General features: G+C 35.3%; 3 protein-coding genes across 3 annotated transcripts; 2 read left to right on the top strand and 1 right to left on the bottom strand.

The window, feature by feature from the left end:
• The first annotated feature begins 544 nt into the window (after nt 1–544).
• LOC131657222 (uncharacterized) lies at nt 545–1,024 on the top strand. The gene is made up of 2 exons (XM_058926702.1): nt 545–688; nt 779–1,024. Exons 1-2 carry the CDS (start codon nt 545–547, stop codon nt 1,022–1,024), a joined length of 390 nt encoding a protein of 129 aa, XP_058782685.1.
• Nucleotides 1,025–2,798: 1,774 nt separating this feature from the next.
• On the bottom strand, nt 2,799–5,009 carry LOC131657116 (uncharacterized). Its single transcript, XM_058926629.1, has 5 exons — nt 4,957–5,009; nt 4,465–4,877; nt 3,341–4,407; nt 2,972–3,244; nt 2,799–2,816 (listed from the first exon to the last, which is right to left on the bottom strand). Exons 1-5 carry the CDS (start codon nt 5,007–5,009, stop codon nt 2,799–2,801), a joined length of 1,824 nt encoding a protein of 607 aa, XP_058782612.1.
• A 2,191-nt stretch (nt 5,010–7,200) lies between these two features.
• Nucleotides 7,201–16,154, top strand: LOC131630163 (uncharacterized). The gene is made up of 12 exons (XM_058900960.1): nt 7,201–7,546; nt 7,645–7,860; nt 8,192–9,322; nt 10,265–10,387; nt 11,215–11,396; nt 11,512–11,743; nt 12,068–12,277; nt 12,952–13,080; nt 14,359–14,427; nt 14,609–14,731; nt 15,444–15,494; nt 15,570–16,154. Exons 1-12 carry the CDS (start codon nt 7,313–7,315, stop codon nt 15,708–15,710), a joined length of 2,841 nt encoding a protein of 946 aa, XP_058756943.1. The 5' UTR covers nt 7,201–7,312; the 3' UTR covers nt 15,711–16,154.
• Nucleotides 16,155–20,748: the final 4,594 nt, after the last annotated feature.

Raw genomic sequence — 20,748 nt, 5'->3', positions numbered from 1 at the left:
TTATTTCGGTTGATAATCAATTAGTAACAACCCAATTTGAAATCTTTGCTTTTTAACACTACATAATCAATTATGTGATGTCCATAATCGATTACAAGCATTAAAAAATCTAGGCTTAAATGCACTTTAAGTCCCTCTATTTTAGTTTTTCTAAACTTTTGGCCCTCCTATTTAAAATCTCAGCTTTTTAGTCCCCCTATTAAACTTTGACCGGGTTTTTTTTTGTCCCTCCTCATTTTTGAGTATGTGGCAATTGAGAAAGCTGATCTGGCGGAAAATAATTGCTGCCACGTCATTTGTTTGAAATTAAAAACTTAAAAAAATACTTATATTAATTCTAAAATAATTTATTTAATAACTTAAATAGTAATATGGATTAAAATTTATATGAAAATTCAAAAACCAAAACCATTTCCCCTGATTTCTCAGAAGAGCATATCTCTAATTGTTTCGTGTTCTTCAGCTACGCTCTTCACCTTCAAAATTTCGTCGTTCTTAAATTCCACCATTAGCGTTTGAAATCCAACCATTTTCTCAAACAATCATGTCCCGGTTTTCTCAAGGAAGCAATCGCAGCAAATCGTCGTTCATCCGTGACGAATGTAGATGTGGGTTGGATGCACCACTGATGACGGCATGGATCGATGCTAATCCAGGACGCCGTTTCTATGGGTGTGGAATGTACAAGGTATCAAAGCTTTGTAAGCCTTGTAATTCATCTCATTCGAATTTATTTCCGTTTGATTGAAAAGTCATATTTTTTCTGCATTTTTTGTAGATCCAGGGACACAAAATGTGCAATCATTTTGTTTGGTACGATGAAGAGTTGACTCCAAGAGCAAAAGAGTTGATTTCTTCACTGAATGAAAGCTTAATTATAGAGAAGAATAAAGTTAATGAATGCAAGTTGAAAGAGGAACAATTGACAATGAAGATGAATTTTGTGAAAATGCAGTTGAAGTTTACAATTGGGATGGGCATTGTGTTGTTAATGGGACTAGTTGCAACAAGTGTAATGAAGTAGGAATGAAGCTGAAAGTGTAATGGTGTTATGGTGTTAATGGGATTATTGCATTGTGTTGTTATGGTGTTGTTGTTTAGTTTAATAGGATTTTGAAACAACTTTGTTGTGGTGTTGTTGTTTAGTTGCTTAGGTTTTTGAAATAACCCTACTGTAAAACAAGGATTATGAATGAAAAAATGTTGTTCCAATTTTGTGTCAACTATTAAGATTGGCTTTTGGTTGTATATTATGATGTGCATAGGGTGGGGTGGCTGCCATCACTTTACTGAGTTAAAAGTACCCGGTTCACCACTTAAAAACTAGTTAACTTTAGTGAATAACATGTACTTTAATGTGCTAAAGTGATAATGTCATTTTGCATGAAAATTTAATGTGCTAATATGCTAATGTGCTAATAACATGTACTTTGAAAACTTAAAAACTAGTTAACTTCAGTGAATAACATGTACTTTGAGGCACTCTTCAAGGAATTTAATGTGCTAATGTCAGCCTAAAATTTACAGTTGTGTATTATAGTCCCGTGTTTTCCTCATCCACATCATGTACCACATCATTTGACAAACTCATAAATAATTCACCAAAGGAAACCTTGTCCAAATACTGGTTTGAACTCTTTTCTTCCTTAAATTCTCCCCAGTCTTTTTTGGTCTTATCAAGTACACTGAGCTTTGATTTCTTGATTTGTTCAAGGACAGCATCCACAGCAGAAGGTGCAGGGGCTTTGGCTCTTTCAATTGATGATTGGCTTTTGGTTGTATAATAATTCTGTTATCATTATCAAACATTTGCCAAACAACAAAATAACTTGCAGAACATACATTTGCCAATATCAATAACTTTCAATGTTACAGAACTTGCAAAACATACATTTGACAATATCAACATTATGTTTTCATTTTAAACATCAAAATAGAAGTTGGAATTACATTTGCCAAACATAAAAATAACTTGGGCATTATCAAAATAGCAGTATTGTCATAATTGAAACTAGGGATTACATACAATTGTCATCAGAATGACATCAAAATAACTTGGCATTACAACTGCCATACTATTGTTGAGATTGTTGTGTTGGCTGAGGTGCTTGAGACGAGTTGTCAACTTCCGATGCATTTGTATTTGTACTCTTCTTCTTCATCTTTCCACACTTTGCCTTCTTGTTATTTCCACCTTTTGGGATGGCCCGGTCAGCAACCCTCTTTCCCTTACAACTTCTTTTATTGTGACCCATTGCTCCACACTTATGGCAAGTAACTGTTGGCAGCTTTCTAGGAAGAACATGTGGGTTTCTAGGCTCATCATTGACCTTGTTTCGCATCTTTTTGGGTCGTCCAATTGCCCTTCTCATAACTGGTGGGTTGATTGATACTTGGTCATCAAGAGGCCACATTTGTGGCCCATTGGTAGGTAAGATTATATGTGAGTATGTCTCCTTGAAAGTAGTCTTCCTGTACACAGAGAATGACATGAAACAATACATATGTTATGCATATAATGACAACTAACAATACACATGTTAAGCATATAATGGATATATGTTGGAACAAACCTGTAATATTCAGAGACATATTCTTCTGGATTTTTATTGCTTTGCCATATGCAAGTTATGGCATGATAACATGGGATTCCAGTTAAATCTCATTTCCTACATGCACATGTCTGTTGTTTTAGATTGACGATATGTGTTTCGTTTCCATTTGTCACACCATATATGGCCAAATCATCATCACCATGCCAGGTAGGTGTCCAGTTCTCTGCAACCTTCTTGTTCTTTTCAATCACCAACTGTATTCTCGGGCAAATATCACCATTATACTTACTTAATGCATCTCTTTGACTAGTAATCCTCTTAGTTAAATAATGCTTAATCCCTTCTAACATAGTGATGATTGGTTTATCTCTATATTCTAGAATTGCCCTATTAAAAGCCTCACACATGTTATTTACCTGTAGGTCACATTTAGAATAAGTCCTGAAGTGTGATCTGCTCCAATATCGTGCCGGGATATCTTTCATTTCCTTCCAAGCAACTTCATTCAACCTTTTCATCCTTAGCATTGCCCTCTCCCATGTTGCAACGGTTGTAGCCCTTGTTGCACTCCACATAACCTCTTTCAATTCCAACCCAGGATATTTCTTCTTCCAGTTTCCATATAGATGTTTCACACAAAGGCGTTGTTCCACATGAGAACTCACACTCTGAACTGCTGGTACAAGGCCCTGACATCGATATACATTGATAGCAAAACAATATCAAAAGAATATTGAGTAAAACTTATACATTGATATCAAAAGAATGTTACATTTAGAGGTTACCTTTTGTTGGTCTGAGATGAAAGCATAGGCCCTATGGTTTATGCTTTCTAGGTCTTCCATTGGAATGTTGATGAACCACTCCCAAGAGTCTTTTGTCTCAGCCTCCACAACAGCATAAGCAATAGGATATATCTTGTTATTTCTATCCATCCCCACAGCTGCCATCAGTTGTCCACCAAAGTCGCCTTTCAAAAAACAAGCATCCAAACCGATAAGTGGCCTACAATATTTTGCAAATCCAGACTTACGCGCATCTAAGCACACATAAATCCTCTCAAACATAGGGCCTTCATTAGAATCAGCACATTGCACCACAACATTACTATTAGGGTTTGACTTTAGTAACTCTAGTGCATAACGCCTTAAATGGGTGAATTGGTCCATTCCAGCACCTTGGATTAAATCCATAGCCCTTCTTTTGGCCCTATATGCTTGATCATGAGACAACTTCACTCCCCATCTCTCAACAGCTTCAGCAATCAATCCCACTAGTTTCATGTTAGGGCTATGTCTTAGAATATCTGCAAATTTATTGGCAAGCCATGTTGTCTTTGCCTGCCTATTATATGGAGTTCTATGGCATGTGTGTTCATCAATTAAACTTGCAACTTGCCAGAATTGGTTCCCTACCCGTTTAGTGATTCTCATGTACATTTTACTACCATCGATACATTTTACTACCATCCTCTTTCCATCATTTTTCTGTAGAGCAACATTTTTCTTCATCTTCATTGCATACTCCTTCAAAGCATCCCTAACCATCTCTTTATTGTTAAACATCATACCTAGTTGAAACTTGAATATCTCTCCACTTTTATAAGCCGGAAACTTCTCATGTTCCTCATCATCATCACTATCAGGAGGTGTAAGCAGCACATCAGAGTCATCATCAACATCAGAATTGTTCACCTTAGCACCTAAGTTCTCAAAAGGTATGACTGTTGTCCAATCTAAGTCAACAATCTCATCACTACACTCATACTCAGTGTCACTAAAACTGTCCAAGTCACCTTCACTTCCGACATAGTCAGCATCATCATCATTTACGTCTTCACTCCCTACTGGTACTTCATCCTCGACATTTTAATTTTCAACTTGAACATCATCATCCGTGATGGGAGCACAATCATCATTAACTTCCACTTCCTCATCATCCGAGTTTGGAGCACAATCATCATTAATTTCAACTTCTATTTCCTCATCAATCACATCAGGAATACCAATGGAATGCTCTACATACACATCAACCAATTCATATCCAGAGACATCCGCAACAAATTTTACCACATCAGCGTCACAATTAAGCGGTCTAAGGCCACGAGAAAAGCTAAACTTGGGGTTCCAGTACCACATACACTTGATATTCATATACCCCTCACTTCTTATCAAACCTTCCAACTGCATATATGAAATATAATCCACATCCCACTCCCAATTCATTTCAGAGACTTGTCCATTAACGTACCATTTAACAGGTTTGTCAACTAATTGTCCCCTATGATGAATTCTTAATCTAATGGTTTGAGTCTGAGATGGTCTGAAAAACAAATTACAATACATGTTCAGTTCAGAAATTAGCATATACCCTAAACCCATACAAACAAATTTTCACATACCTCAAACAAAATTTCACTTCTTTGTTTTTCCATATCTGAGGAGGGTTATTCATCTTTGGACCAATGGTGGATTTCTTCACGTCAATCCAATGGTAGATTCAGACCAAGCTTCAAATATGTAAATCCTTCACGTATCAATGGAAAGAGATTATGAACGCACACGATAGAGAGAGATTAAGAACAAAGGGTGAGAATGAAATTCAGAAATTTATTTGGGAACGAAGGATGAGAATGAAGAACGCGAAATGAAATTCTGAAACTGATTTGGGAACAATTATTTTACTTATATGTTTTCATTTTTAATTGATTAAGTTAATATATTATTATTAAATAAATGATTTTGATATAATTCAAAATTAAATAAATTATTTCAAAATTAATATAAGTGTTTTTTTAAGTTTTTAATTTCAAACAAATGACGTGGCAACAATTATTTTCCGTCAGATCAGCTTTCTCAATTGCCACATACTCAAAAATGAGGAGGGACCAAAAAAAACCCGGTCAAAGTTTAATAGGGGGACTAAAAAGCTGAGATTTTAAATAGGGGACCAAAAGTTTAGAAAAACTAAAATAGGGGGACTTAAAGTGCATTTAAGCCAAAAGTCTATTGATCATTTTCCTTTTTGAGTTACATTCTCTCCTATGAAAAGGAGAACGTCTTGTCGCTATTTCTCACACTATAATTCAATTTTTAATCATTTTCTCTCATTTTCGTTGGACATAAGACTCTAACCACCAGAGAGAGGGGTTGTGTTGGTGAGAAAAATCATTTTTAAAATAAAATCTTTTGCAAAGTTGGAGTTTAAAAGTCTTTTGTAAAACCAGCGGAAATAAGAAAATGGAAATCCAGAGAAAATAAATAATTGGAAAGTAAAGAGTTAACGTGAGACAATAACATCAAAGATTTATAAAAGTTTGATATAATGAAATGACATACTCTTCTTTCCAAAAAGTTTTTTTTCAAGAGTTTTCAATATGATAATGAGAGCTTTTAACATGATTTGCCTTTGAACCTCCTCTTACACGGATTTGATTTTTTCAATTGCTAACTTTTCAACCAACAACGGAGTTTTAACTACGGAGACCTCCATAACCAACATGATTTTTCCAAAATAGAAAGTTTTGCTTTCTAACCACTCTCAATCATCGAGAGACTACTCTAATCGATTTTATACCTTATAAAATGAAGTAATCGATTATCCTTTATGTATAATTGATTATCCTTTTGTAAAACATACTTCTAATTGATTAAACAATTTCATAATTAATTGACTAGGCTTTTAAAACATTTTAGGTGATTTTCATAAAAGAATAAAGGTTTTTCAAATGGTTGAAAGTTTGTGTGTGACCTGCCTTAGTAAAGTCGAGAGTTAGTCTTGTGCCTTTATAAACACTAATCACTCAACACATATACGACAAACTTTCACATTTTCTTTGTTTCTCAACTTTGAAACTTTTGGTTTCTTGTCACATTATCTTTGAAGTTAACACTTCTAGAACCTTGAATATTCTTCTGATGAGGCTTAAGATAACTCTTCATGATAATCTCCATCATCAGACAAACCATTTGATCCTAAATTTTTGCTGACTTCACCAAAAGTCGCTTAACATAAGATGTTGTCTCCCACAGTTAGACATAAATAACCATATGATATTCAAATAGATGCATTTCTTATCCCTACAGATTTATCTATAGATTCTTCATCCTCAACATTGAAGTCAACATGTTTTATGATTTTCGAAACCAAATAACCATATGATATTCAAATCGTTTTCTTTTTTCTCTCTCACCATCATGTGATGGATCAGAGCACGACCCAATTTGTCTCGATTCTACTAATCAATGACTAATTTATTTTGTCTCTGTTTTTCTTATAATAATTTTGTCCTTTTCATTTTTTTTTCTAAACCAAGCCGAATATTTAGTTTTTGTTTGAATATGAAGTGATTGATTATGAAGTGAGAAATATTAATTTTGAAAGTATTTATTAATTATACCGTAACAAACTGATTTTAAAAGTATTGACAATTAAAAGTGTTTTTTTTTAGTTTACATTTTGTACACACATTTAAGTAAAAATGTATTAACCAATTTTTTAGTATGTTTGAAAAATCGCTTGTCTCTCTCGCCACAAAACCAAACACAGCCCTAACGTTTGTGCAGAAGAAAAAAATAAAACAAATGAGCGGTGGGGTGTATATATAAAATAAAACATGTGCTAAAAGTAACCTATTCATTATTCCTTGAAATTTAGTTTACAAAGGTTAGAATAGAAGAACAGAAGAAAAGAAGTAAAAAGACCCGCCGAAACATAAACCCTGCCCTGAACGCATAAACCTCACCGCGGCACCAAAAATGGTGAAGCTCTACCTCCGCTACGAGCCGGCGGCCTCCTTCGGTGTCATAGCCTCCGTCGATTCCAACATCTCATATGACAGCTCCGGCAAGCATCTTCTCTCTCCCGCTCTCGAGAAAATCGGAGTCTGGCACGTCCGCCAAGGTATCTGCACCAAAACCCTAACTCCTTCCGTTCCATGTCGCGGTCCTTCCCTCGCCGTCACTTCCATAGCCTCCTCCCCTTCCATACTGGTAATCACGTCACGAACATCTCTCTCTCTTTCTCTCTATTGTGAAGTGAATTTGTTATTTATTTCCTCTAACTGTTTAGGTTGTTGTTGTTGTTGTAGATTGCTGGAGGTTATGGTGATGGTAGCATAAGGATTTGGGATTCTGAAAAGGGGACTTGTGAGACTACTTTGAATGGACATAAAGGAGCTGTCACTGCTCTTCGTTACAATAAGGCTGGCTCGTTACTTGCTTCTGGTAGTAAAGATAATGATGTTATTCTGTGGGATGTTGTTGGAGAAACCGGTCTCTTTCGCCTTCGTGGTCATCGCGATCAGGTTTGGTGTTCGCTCTTAAGTTCAAATGCAGAGTTTAGTTTTCAGTTTAGGCCTGTTTGGATAAATAACTTAAATGCTTATATCATAAGCACTCATCATATATTACTAACTGTTTATGTATAAGTAAGAAGTTATTTCTATAACAAGAGATAAAATAAGTTTAATTTTTTTTTTCATAAGCTAACTTCGAGAGCTTATGTCATAAGTTGTTTCTATTAGCTCTTTCAAACCGTCTTACAGATGGTTATGCCAGTATATAAACTCAAATAAGTCAATTTAAATGAATGTTTAATTAAGTTTTTGTTAAATTAGTTTTGTTCATTTGTGGCAGGTAACTGATGTTGTATTTGTGGGTTCTGGGAAAAAATTAGTTAGTTCATCCAAAGACAAGTTTTTGAGAGTGTGGGATATTGATACCCAGCATTGTATGCAAATTATTGGGGGGCATCATAGTGAAATATGGTCATTGGATGTTGATCCTGCTGAGAGGTATCTTGTTACTGGTTCAGCGGACAAGGAACTTCGTTTTTATACAATTAAGCAAGATTCTGTGGACAGGGAGAGCATAAATGATGGTGGAGATTCTTCTGTTTCAAATAAATGGGAAGTTTTGACGCATTTTGGTGAGATTCAGCGGCAGAATAAAGATAGAGTTGCTACTGTCCAGTTCAACAAGGCTGGGAATCTGCTAGCATGTCATGTTGCGGGAAAGATGGTAGAAATATTCCGTGTATTGGATGATGCTGAAGCAAAGCGTAAAGCCAAACGTAGGGTTAACCGCAAAAAAGAGAAAAAGCATGGTAAAGAAGAGGCTATAGAGGGAGCTGAAAATGGAGTTGAGAGTAATGAGAACAAAGAGGATAATTCTACTGTGACTGATGGACCCGTAGAAAAAAGTAAAATAACAGTTACCGTGCCTGATGTTTTTAAATTGTTGCATACTATTAGAGCTAGCAAAAAGATATGCTCCATTTCTTTCTGTCCCGTCACTCCAAAGAATTCATTCGGAACTTTAGCATTGTCCTTAAACAATAACCTAATTGAGTTCTACTCCATTGAAAACAGTGAAACCAAAAAAACACTTGATATTGATCTTCAGGGGCACCGCTCTGATGTTCGAAGTGTCACACTTAGTTCTGACAGCACTTTTCTAATGTCAACCAGTCATAATGCAGTAAAGATCTGGAACCCAAGTACTGGTTCCTGCTTAAGGACCATTGATTCTGGATACGGGCTTTGCAGTTTAATTCTTCCCACTAACAAGTATGGACTTGTTGGAACTAAAGATGGAAGCTTAGAAATTATTGACATCGGAAGTGGTACTCGTGTTGAAGTTATTGAAGCTCATGGAGGCTCTGTGCGGACAATTGCTGCCCTGCCGAATAAACTTGGCTTTGTCACAGGAAGTGCAGATCATGAAGTTAAATTTTGGGACTACCAAATTAAGCAAAAACCTGGTCAAGTGTGTTCTTCATATCATTCCCTATTTTATAAAGTTTTTTTTTTAATTTTTTATTTTATAATAAGGGAATACAATAACTTACTTTTTCAATTCATATACTCCACATATAAAACATAGGTAGAAGTATGGAAGATCTTTTGTATATAGTTTTTTTACTTGGAGACTCTTCTGCAATAGTTTTTCTGTTTTATATTTGTTCTCTAGAACTAGAGTTGGTATGTAAACATATAAGTAGAAATTTAAAACTCTTGGCCACGGGACAAAACTTGAGACAGACACTCCGACACGGATAAAGTCTAAAACATCTGACACTGACACACTGCTACATATATGATAGTATTTAACCTTCATTTATCCATCTACTATTAAAAGAGCTAAAAAATATTCTACAACAACAACCAAGCCTTAAACATGTGTTGAAACAATGTTAATGATAGACTAAGACAATAAATTTGATTAAAATATTTTAGCTTTTAAAAAGCTAAAATATTTTAATCAAATTTAATGTCTGCAGTCTTTCATTAACATTGTTTCAACACGTTTTAAGCTAAACTCATGTTTAACCCTTTTAGATGTTTGTGAGATTTGTATAAAACTATATAAGGTGTGTTGAAGGAAATACTTTTTATTTTTATTTTTTTAAACACTTGTTTGAATTGTCCGACATGTGTCGTATGAGTGTCGGACACTATTCAAAGAGTGTCGAAGCAAAGAAAAAACCATTTTTTTGAGACAATTGTCTGAGTTTTCCGACACGTGTCATATGGGTGTTATACACCGCAGCACGCCACCTCCTAGAGGTTCTGTGCTTCATAGTTCTTCAGTCTTCACTATTTGGGTGTGAGGGAACTTCAGCATTAAGGCATTCTTACTTAATATGTGGAAATATATCTATCAATCAACCATTTGTTTATTTTAATAACACTAATCGTTCTGTTTCAGGCTACTAAGCAACTCACTGTGTCAAATGTCAAGACTATGAGAATGAATGATGATGTTCTTGTGGTTGCAATTAGTCCTGATGCCAAATATATTGCTGTTGCCCTGTTAGATAGTACTGTAAAGGTCAGATTTATTAACCCTATCTTGTTTGCCTTTTGTGTCTGTGTAAGTGTTTTCGGGTTCCTCGTTCCTAATTTCTAGTATTTGGTTTGCTAAAATTTCTTAATAAGTTTCACTTTGTTTTTTGTTGTTTTTATTGCCACTTGTCAACCTCAGAGTGTATGGTCTCATTGCAGAAGTATTTTACTGTATTTGGCAATTTGGGAACTTCAGCATTATTTCTATTTTGTAGATTGGGTGAAACTGGGGTAGAGATTAACTGGATTTTGAATCTTGTAGCTCACATTGGATGTTTTTTTGGGAATATAATATGTGATTCAGGATCAGTTGACAACTTTACTGAGTACAGCCTAGTTCGGTTTAGCTTCTAGCTTATAGGAGCTCAATAAAAATAAGTTCATAGTTCTTATGACTTCTTTTATAAATGTATACATACTTATGGAGAAACTAAATGAGAGGCTTTTCTAAACAAAGTTAAAATTAAAACTAAAGCAGAGGATAATGCTTAGCTGTTGTCGTTGTTGTTGTTGTTGTTGTAAAGCAGAGGATACTTTTGATTTATATGAGAAATTATTATTACACGATTCTTTTAATATTTTCTCTGTAAGTGCTTCCTGAGAAGTTTATCCAAGCTGGTTCAATTATATTTCCGGATAATACATCTAATAGGAAATGCCAATTTCTAAAAGTTGGTTCAATTATATTTCCGGATACTACATCTAATAGGAAATGCCAATTTCTAAGTATGGTGGACATCTGTATGTGCTCTATTGAATGTTGACTCTATGTTACATTATTTCTATTATTGTTGATGAGTTATTTATTTTCAGATTCACTTTGTAGACACATTCAAATTCTTCCTTTCATTGTATGGCCACAAGCTTCCTGTTCTGTGTATGGATATCTCATCAGATGGAGATTTAATTGTGACTGGCTCTGCTGATAAAAATATAAAGATCTGGGGTTTGGATTTTGGTGACTGTCATAAATCCATTTTTGCGCATGGTGACAGGTGCTACATAATTCTGTCTTGATAATCATTTTTCTTTTATTTTTTAGTTCTTTTATGCATTAAAGAGTATGAAATAAAGCTGTATTTGAAGTATCTTATGTAATTTACTTTTCAGTGTTATGGCAGTCCAATTTGTCCCCAAGACGCATTATGTGTTTAGTGTTGGAAAAGATCGCGTTGTAAAATATTGGGATGCTGATAAATTTGAGCAGCTGTTAACTCTTGAAGGACATCATGCAGATATTTGGTGTCTCGCTGTCAGTAATCGGGGTGATTTTATTATCACTGGATCTCATGACCGTTCAATCCGCCGTTGGGATCGTACCGAAGAACAATTTTTCATTGAGGTATGCATATCTTGTAGGTTATGGAGCGATACACCATTACTTCTTTAATGCAGATTATAGGGACATTGCTTCTAATAATGGGAAGTTTGAAGGAATGCCCGAAGGATATTGCTTAGAATCAAAATTGAAAATATTTTTTATTGAAAAATGCATCTTTTAAAGTTATTAATGTATTAAATGTTATACTTTTAAATAAATGATTTTTTTTTATTCCTTACGTCCTCAGTTTAGCAAGACTCTTATTGATAATAGGCACACTTCTGCTAAAATGTGTTGGAAAAAAATATTATTTCATTGGTATATGATTAACCATTTTAATTGCAGGAAGAAAAGGAGAAGAGATTAGAGGAAATGTTTGATGCTGATCTTGACAATGCATTTGACAACAAATATGTAACAAAGGAAGAAATACCAGAGGAGGGAGCTGTGGCTGTAGCTGGGAAAAAAACCCAGGAAACCCTTACCGCTACTGACTTAATTATTGAGAGATTAGACATTGCAGAAAATGAGAAAAAGCGCATTTCTGAACATCAGGTTATATTCAATCTTTGTTGGAGGGTTTCTGTTTTCTAAGATGTATTATCTCGTAAATGAATCTGCAGGGCATGTGCAAATAGTTAGATATACATATATACATTTGTCTTCTGTCAGTGTCTGAATGATAGAGAACAAATCTGACCTAAAAGACCGCATTAGCGATTACTTGCCAAACATTAATGAATTTGGTTGATCTTTAACGAGTTGACAGGCAGAATCTGTTCTAGATTAGAAAGTCCTAATCATCTTCTATGAATCCTGAACAAATTGTTCCATAAAGCATTTTGATGCCTGTGAAATTGGAACAATTTGGTTGTTCCATTAAGCATATTGTTAAACCTATTAATTACCTACTGCTATCCCTAAAAATCTAAACTTTTGATTTCCAAAATTAATTTTCAACTTGAAAGTGCTGGCAAACTACTTCAGCTGATGAAATATGCATATGCAATAACTACTGCTCTAAGGGAAGTAGGCTTAGTAACATGGAACATCATTTGAAATCTATCGAAATCCCAAAATTCAGTGAAATTATTTTTTTGCATGTAAAATTACAAAATATCTTCAATTCAACTTGGATGTGCTAGATAATAAAGAGACGAGGAAGACAGTTTTGTATCTTGTTTTGTAAGGTTTAATGTTGCTGTAATTTTTTTGATTTTGCATTTCAGGAGGAGGAAAAAAACAATAAAAATATTGTTTTCCAGGCAAATCCGCTCATGACTGGCCAGTCATCTTCTGATTATGTTCTAAGTGCATTTAAAGATGTTCGCTCAAATGATTTGGAGCAAACATTATTGGTATGTTTGGATTTACATTTTTATTGAAGGTTCTAAATTCTCATGCAGGAATATAACACATATCATTTTACTTTTTTTGGGTCCAGTCTAACAGCACTATGATGAAAATTAATTTGCCTTTGATCTGTAATGTAGCATTCAACTTCATAAAATTTCTCACCTTATGTTAATTATTCTGTAGCACAGTAATAATATATTTACATCTCTTATTTAGCTTGTTTACTTGTCCAGAGCCAAGCATGATTTTGTCCCCACTGTTAAAAACTACATCAACACTACTCTAAAAGAAGTAATTGGTTATACATTTTTAATACTTAATTGATGTGTGTGTGTGTATTGGTTTTACGTTTCAGTTAATACTGAATATGTATGTGAGTGTGTACATTTTAGTTAATGTTGATTTTATTTTCTGTTATGTCAGTTTATGTTGATTTTATCACTTAAAATTTTTTATTGGTTATACATTTCAGTTAGTATTGAATATGCATGTGTGTAAGTCTGAACTGTAAATGTAATTTGCTTAATTTAACACATTCATTATTTTTTGTGTAAGTTGAACACTCTTTAAACACTGATCATATAAGTTAAGTTACAGGGAAGTCTTGATACAATGCTTAAACTTGCAGTCGCCATGATTAGGTTTACGTCATATGTATAAGTTATGCAATAAGCACCTTGCTATGCTAGGTTGTCAAAAGCGGCAGACAGCGCTAATTTCATGGAAAAACAGTTGCTGGTGGCTTCCAGAAAGCCCCCCAGTGCATTGCAGTATAGTTGCACGGCCAGATTGATGGGTGTCTCGGGTCATTATTATAGTTTTGCAATAAAATATTCTAATATCAGCCATTCTGCAATGTGCTTTACCTCTCCCCGTTATGGAGCCAGCCGCTATCTGCTACAGTCCAGGATTGACAACCTAGCTTGTAAATAAATGATATGGCTACCTACATTAAATCTACCCACAATGGACCAGTCCCTTTCTCTAGGCCCTGTTACTAGGCTGTCTTTTTTGTATAAAGACATGGATATCTATGAATTTTTTCTTCATATTATATTTATTATATTGTCTACAATAAGAGCATCAGTGCACCTAGTATTAGTGCAGTGGCCAGAGGTTTAAGAGATGTCAGTGTTCTTACCTTAAAAATATAAGAAAATGTTAGATATTCTTGTTTCATGAAGAAGTGTTCCACCCACTAAAAATCAGAAGCAATCCTTGACCTAATTTTAGTTTTTATAAGAAAGACTGTTTACATCAACTTTATCGTATTTATGCAGGCTTTACCGTTTTCAGATGCTTTGAAACTTCTGTCATACTTGAAAGAATGGACTTCGTATTCTGATAAGGTTACTTGTCCTTTCGAAACTTCACCGTCCTTCAATATGTTGTTGTATTTCTCCTATAATAATAATAATAATAATAATAATAATAATAATAATAATATTAATAATAGCTGGTTTATAAAAACTTGCTTAAAGTATTTTTTGCAAGCTGAGCATTTATCTCATCTATTCCTGACAATTGCAGGTTGAGCTTGTTTGCCGGATAGGCACACTACTATTGCAAACACATTACAATCAGTTGCTTGCAACACCAGCTGCTAGGCCTATCTTAACTGCTTTCGGTGACATTTTCTATGAACAAGTCAAGGTAAATATGCTAAGGTTTTCAGTGCAAGTTTTAAAAAGTATTTTATTCATCTTAGAACTCATACAGTTTGATAATTTTTTTGGCTGGTTTAATTTGATTACGCCTGATTTTTTATTAACCTTTTGTATTAATTTTTCGTTTAATATATTTTATAAATTTTACAATATTTAAAAATAGTACATTTAAGAAACTCCAATTTGATCACATTTCAACCATGATCAGCATCAATACTTCAATGCTGGTCTAGTTTGTAAAACATTGTTTAACATTCAATCTGTTATCACATTTCACCCATGATCAGCATCAATACTTTGATACTGTTCTATTTTTTTAAAACATTGTTACCATTAATCTGTTACCAGGAAGCACGTTTTGAATTTTAAAAAGGTGCTTTATATTGTTATTTTAAAATCTCAGTTGTCTTAGATTATCTAATAATTTATATAGAAATAATTTTTTTATAGTGGGCAATTTTGATAGAGATTTTGTAAAATGTTTTTGGAATGTATAATTTTGTGCATGGTTACATATTTTTTTTTGGATATTTTCTATGGTACTTTTTGATTGACATTGTTTCAACTCTTCGGCATTTGTGGTTGTCTTGTAAAAGATGGCATGTGGCAACGACAGAAGATTTTTTAAATTGAATGTTTCTGTTATTTCCAAATTTTCGCAATCTGTTCTTGACAAACTTGTTTGAACCTTGTGTCAGGGGTGGAAAGATGTCTTTGGTTTTAACCTTGCAGCCATGGATCATATCCAGGTTAGTATAAAAGATTCTTAATCCGTTGCTCAACAGTGATAGTAAAGCTAATTCAATTTTTGAATCATCTTTCAGCAATTGATGGCTTCAAGATCAGATGCTCTTTTCCAAGATGCAAGATCAAAATTGCTTGAGATACGTGCTCAACAATCTAAACGTTTACAAGACAGATCAGATACTGGAGAATTCTTGAGGAAGAAGAAAAAGAAGACATAGTATTTTGTTTTGTTTTGGTCATGATCTTGAGCTGGATCATGTTTTTGATATGGGTATTTCAATCACTGAGCAGAAATCAATCTCAAGCATAGCAGATTTCAGAGCAGAATTGTCATACACCTTCAGTGAAAAGATAATGATAATAGAGGTTTGATCCCCAGAAAGGCATAACTCGTCCACGTGATTCCTTTTGCAAGAAGATTGCTATGTCAATATGCGCTTTATCTTGATCTGAAGTGGGTATCTTCATTGGGAAGCAAGAGTTTCCAAGTATTCTATTGTTACTGATGCAGGTTGCTCAGAAAAGGTTTGTACTTTAAGTTGTTTTATTTGTAATCATTCAAATTTATATAAAAATTTAAGTTAATATTTTTCTCAGGGCTAATTCACCCTGTTGGTGATTAAAATTTTCCTTAGTTTTGCATCTATTATACATCTTTCCCTTGTTTGGTTAATGAATCAACTTTTAATATAATAAAACTAAGACTAAATTACAGTTTTGGTCCCCATGTTTTGGGTTTTTCACGATTTTGGTCCCCCTATTTTCTTTTTAAACAATTTTGGTCCCCCAACCCAATTTTTGACCATGAATAGTACATGTCCGTACATGAACAGTGCATGAACAGTTGCATCAAAATTGGGATGAAGGACCAAAAACTGTTTAAAAAGAAAATAGGGAGATCAAAATCGTGAAAAACTCAAAACAGAGGGACCAAAACTGTAATTTAGCCTAAAACTAATGACTATCAAAATTACTTAAATGGAAAATACAATGGTTAAAACTTTAAAATAGCAAATTTATCTCGGTAATTTGCGTATTTAATGCCTTGGAAATTAAAATATTAAAATTTTTATAAAATATTTTTTTTTAGGAATGATTAATCATTACCCTGAGGCACTGGTTAGCAAGACTCTTACTTAATTAGCCAAACTAAAATAGTCTAAAAATTGTTAATTCCCTAAATATCATTACATATCTTAATTATTACTTATCATTTATTAATTAATTTTCTGCTTACTAATGTTTTTCACTATTACACGTATTGGAATAAATATTTCCAATTTTCCATAGCCCAACTTTTATGTTACAGCATTGAAAACGTTCAAGTTTCTTGAAAATTTATAAAATTTGAATTTTGCTTTTAAACAATCAAAACCTTTCCAATTTCTATGCACTACTTCCAATAGTATATAAATTAGTATGCAATATTTCTTGAAAATTTCTTGTAGGCTCCCTATGAAAAAAAACTTCTAGTGAAAAATCAAAAATATCTCTACTTCAAAAATTCATTTTTGAAGTTTTTTTTTTCTTCAAATTTTTTTTAGAGTTCGGAAAATTACTTTCGAAAACATTAAATGGAGGGTGTTTTCGGAGATGCATTACCGAAAACACCTTTTTCACATTTTTGGATCATTTCGGAGATACATCTTTGGAATATGCCGAAATTGTTTTATTTTTTATGTTTTTTTAAATAAAGTTTAGTCCCATATTTTTAATTAAACGAAAACTCTTGCAGTAAACAGTGCTTGATATAAATAAAATATAACTCGAATAAAATAAGCGACATATAAGCATAAAATACTAACATTATATATACAAGCCGAATAAAATACTAATAGTGTGTGAAAATGTACGTAAATGTCAAGAAATACAAACTGAATACAATAAAGTCCAAGAAAAATAAAACGGAATCTCCTATTGAGTATGCCTAACCCTAACGCCCTGTGACCTCCTCTGCCTGGTATATGTTGCCGCACCGTCCGCGTCACCGACCATCCTCTCCACGACTACAGTCGCCTCTGGACCGCCCTGCGCGATGATATTTTAGTCCAATGCGTCCCGCCCAAGCATCTCTATCCGCTGGCATATCGGTAGGTCATCCTCAGCCTGCTGGTTCTCCAAGATCTCCTCATATTCGACATAGTTGCTCCGGGAGCGTCGGGTGTCATCAGAGGATGTGACACCCGATAGAACCATGTCACGTACCCCTCTACAAAATGCCACTCCTAGGTGGCCTGCATGCGACGATACTCCTCCGAGACAAATGATGCGCCCAGTCCTCAAATATGGCAGTGAACTCCACTCGGGTAACTGTGTCGGGAGCAGCCTCAAACGGTGACCTCGTATCATCTGCACACGTCCAAACTGCCGCATGCACCACTCCGACAAATACCTCACCATGGTGTTTCCCCCGCATGCCAACTAGCCAGAGTATAACGCGATGTAGTCAAATGGGACAACAACAGTGTAGTCACTGAATGACGTCCAACGAATGTCATCGTGAGCTGTGCGGTCGAGGTACCCGCGATATGGTCCCACTGCGTTGTTCCCCTTTGGAGAACGTATCGGGCGGCCCTGGGCAAAGCGTCATCGTACGCAGCATCAATGGCGAAGCCGTGGATACGGGGGAAGTAGGAGATGATCCAGCACTGAAATACAAATACGATAACATAAATAAATGTGAAATAATTAAAAAGAAACGTACCGTCAGGAGTGTGGCAGATCCATTCAACTGCCTGGTCCTCCAGTTGGAGACTTCATTCAGCTTCTGGTAGAGGTATACCAGTATAGCTGACCCCTAGTTCCACTGGTGAATCGTAGTCAGGTCCATGAAGTAGCGGAGATAAGTCACATCGACGTATGTTGCACTCTTGTCCACAAAGAATGCAGTGCCTACCAAAAACATGAACCAGCACCGGAGAGCGCAGACACGGTGATACTCCCTAAAAAGCTCGTTCTCTGCCTGCTCGGACTCGGTCGCCGCCATCAGGTGGTTCTCATACAGCTCTCTCAAGCTGGAGAATCGGATATGGGCCCACTCTTCGTCCTGCACTCAAACTCAACCATGTATGGGTCCATACCCATATATTCGACCATCCATTCGAACGTCTCGACCCTCTGGATCCGGGAATGGTGCAGCAGTCTCCCTCTGATCGGCAGGTGGACCAGACAATGAACATCGTGTAATGTGATCGTCAACTCTCTAACCGGTAAGTGGAAAGAAGACGTCTCCCGATGCCACCGCTCCACGAAAACCCCCTGCATGCCGTGGCTGATAGTGTTAAACCCGATCATGCACAACCCACCGAGCCCGGAAGCAGTCACCACATCATTAAACAAATGCGCCTCTGCTTTAAACAAATCAAAAATCTTCCGCGCATGGTTCACTATTTTTAGCGTCGCCCTTTCCTGTTTCAACAAAAATAAAAACAAAAAAGATTGTTAATTATAATTAGACTGTGTGAAGAAAATGTGAAATAAAAAGCTAAATAAAAAACGGTTAAATAATAAAGTCGGTTTAATTAAAAGAAATACCTCTCCCTCCCAGACACGTTGAGCGACGTGCTCGTGGTAGGAAATCAGCACGGAAGTGTCCGTAGGCCCTCCCGGGTAGCCCTCATCCTCCTCCTCCTTCTCCCCGTGTGGAGGATCAGCATCAGGTATATCCTCGTCCTCTTGGTATCACACCTCATCCTCCTCCTCCTCCTCCTCCCGTACCTCCTCCTGACGGGAAGAAGATACCCGAGCCAGCCGACTCCTTGATCCAGACAAGGAACCAGGCTCATCCATCTGGACGGGTACTCGTAGTCTACCCCGTCCCTGCGTCGATGCCAGCTGCACCGCCCGCTCGCGTCTAGCCGACGATGTCTCTGTCTCTCTGTCCTGTCTAAGTAGTGCAGGCTTGCCTACCATTTTTCTGAAAAATTGAAATCCTTTAGAAATCCATTGAAAAATTGGAAAAAAAAACATTTATGGATGACTTTGGAAGTACATTTCCGAAACTGGTCTGGGAGGTGTTTTCGGAAATGTACTTCCGAAACCCCCCTGCGAACACCATTGTTGCAGAACCTTCCCCCTTTGCCCTAAGTGCTTCAAAATGCAATTTTTCCTATCTAACTATACTCAATGACATATAATAACTTAAATATACTATATTTTACTAATTTCTAACACCCCTAAAATCAAATTCAATCCTAAAGTTCAAGTTTTGAAAACTTACAAATTTGAGGTGTTGTTGGAGGTGCATTAGAAGTGGTCTTTGAATGTTGGAGAGCAATAGAATGTTGTTTTCATGTAGCCTTTGTAGTATGAAATGCAAATGCTTGAGAAATCCATAAAATTTGAAGTTTTAGGGTAAAATGGAAATGGGGGGAGGCTGTTTTATTTAAACACCAAAACGCGCATTTTTTCGGAAATGCATTTTCGAAATCATCTTTTTCAGGTAAAAAATGTGCTTCGGGAATGTATTTCCGAAATAAAGGGGCATTCTAGAAAATTTGCTGCGGGTGACCTAAAAGATTGGGGGTCTATAAAGAAATTCTCTATTTCTTCTCATCTACCACAATTTCTACTCAAATTAGAGGGCAAAAAAATTGAGCCCTAGCCCACTTAATGAGGGGGCCTAAAAATATCTAAGAATAATGAGCCCCAAATATATAGACCCCGAAAATTTAAGGCCCCAAAATTTATAAGAGGGCCTTAGGCCCAAAATTAAAATACAAGCAGTGACCTGACAAATAAATTAATCATTATAGATTTGTAATGGAGTATGCATCATCACTACCAGAAAATATGTGATATTCAATTAACCATTCCTTAAATGCACCATACTTAATATTGAGGATTAAAGCATTCTTCTAGCCTTTTTGTTTCACATACATACCATACCAATGCAAACACTAATCTACCAACATCTAGTTCAAATAATTTTGTTTTATAAATAGATCCTGTAAACACTACTTTATCTACTAAAAAATATAACAATATCTCCATAATTATATTTAGTAATAGGATGTCTAACAACAATATGTATAAAAGTATCTAAAATAGTAATAACATTAGTAAAATACAAACTAAAATGTAATACCAGTATTCAGTCAATAGGCTCATTAATACATACAACCAAAATACCGAACATGACAAAACCATTATATTTATAACAAGGAGATGGATACTAAACTCATATAAAATGGATTTTGTTTGGAAAATGCTACAGTACATATTAAATATTTGGAACAAAATAAGGGCCCTTTATTA

Source organism: Vicia villosa, linkage group LG1 (assembly GCF_029867415.1).
Source record: "Vicia villosa cultivar HV-30 ecotype Madison, WI linkage group LG1, Vvil1.0, whole genome shotgun sequence".
NCBI classification, from domain to species: Eukaryota; Viridiplantae; Streptophyta; class Magnoliopsida; order Fabales; family Fabaceae; genus Vicia; species Vicia villosa.
This window is presented reverse-complemented; position numbering and strand designations above follow the sequence as displayed.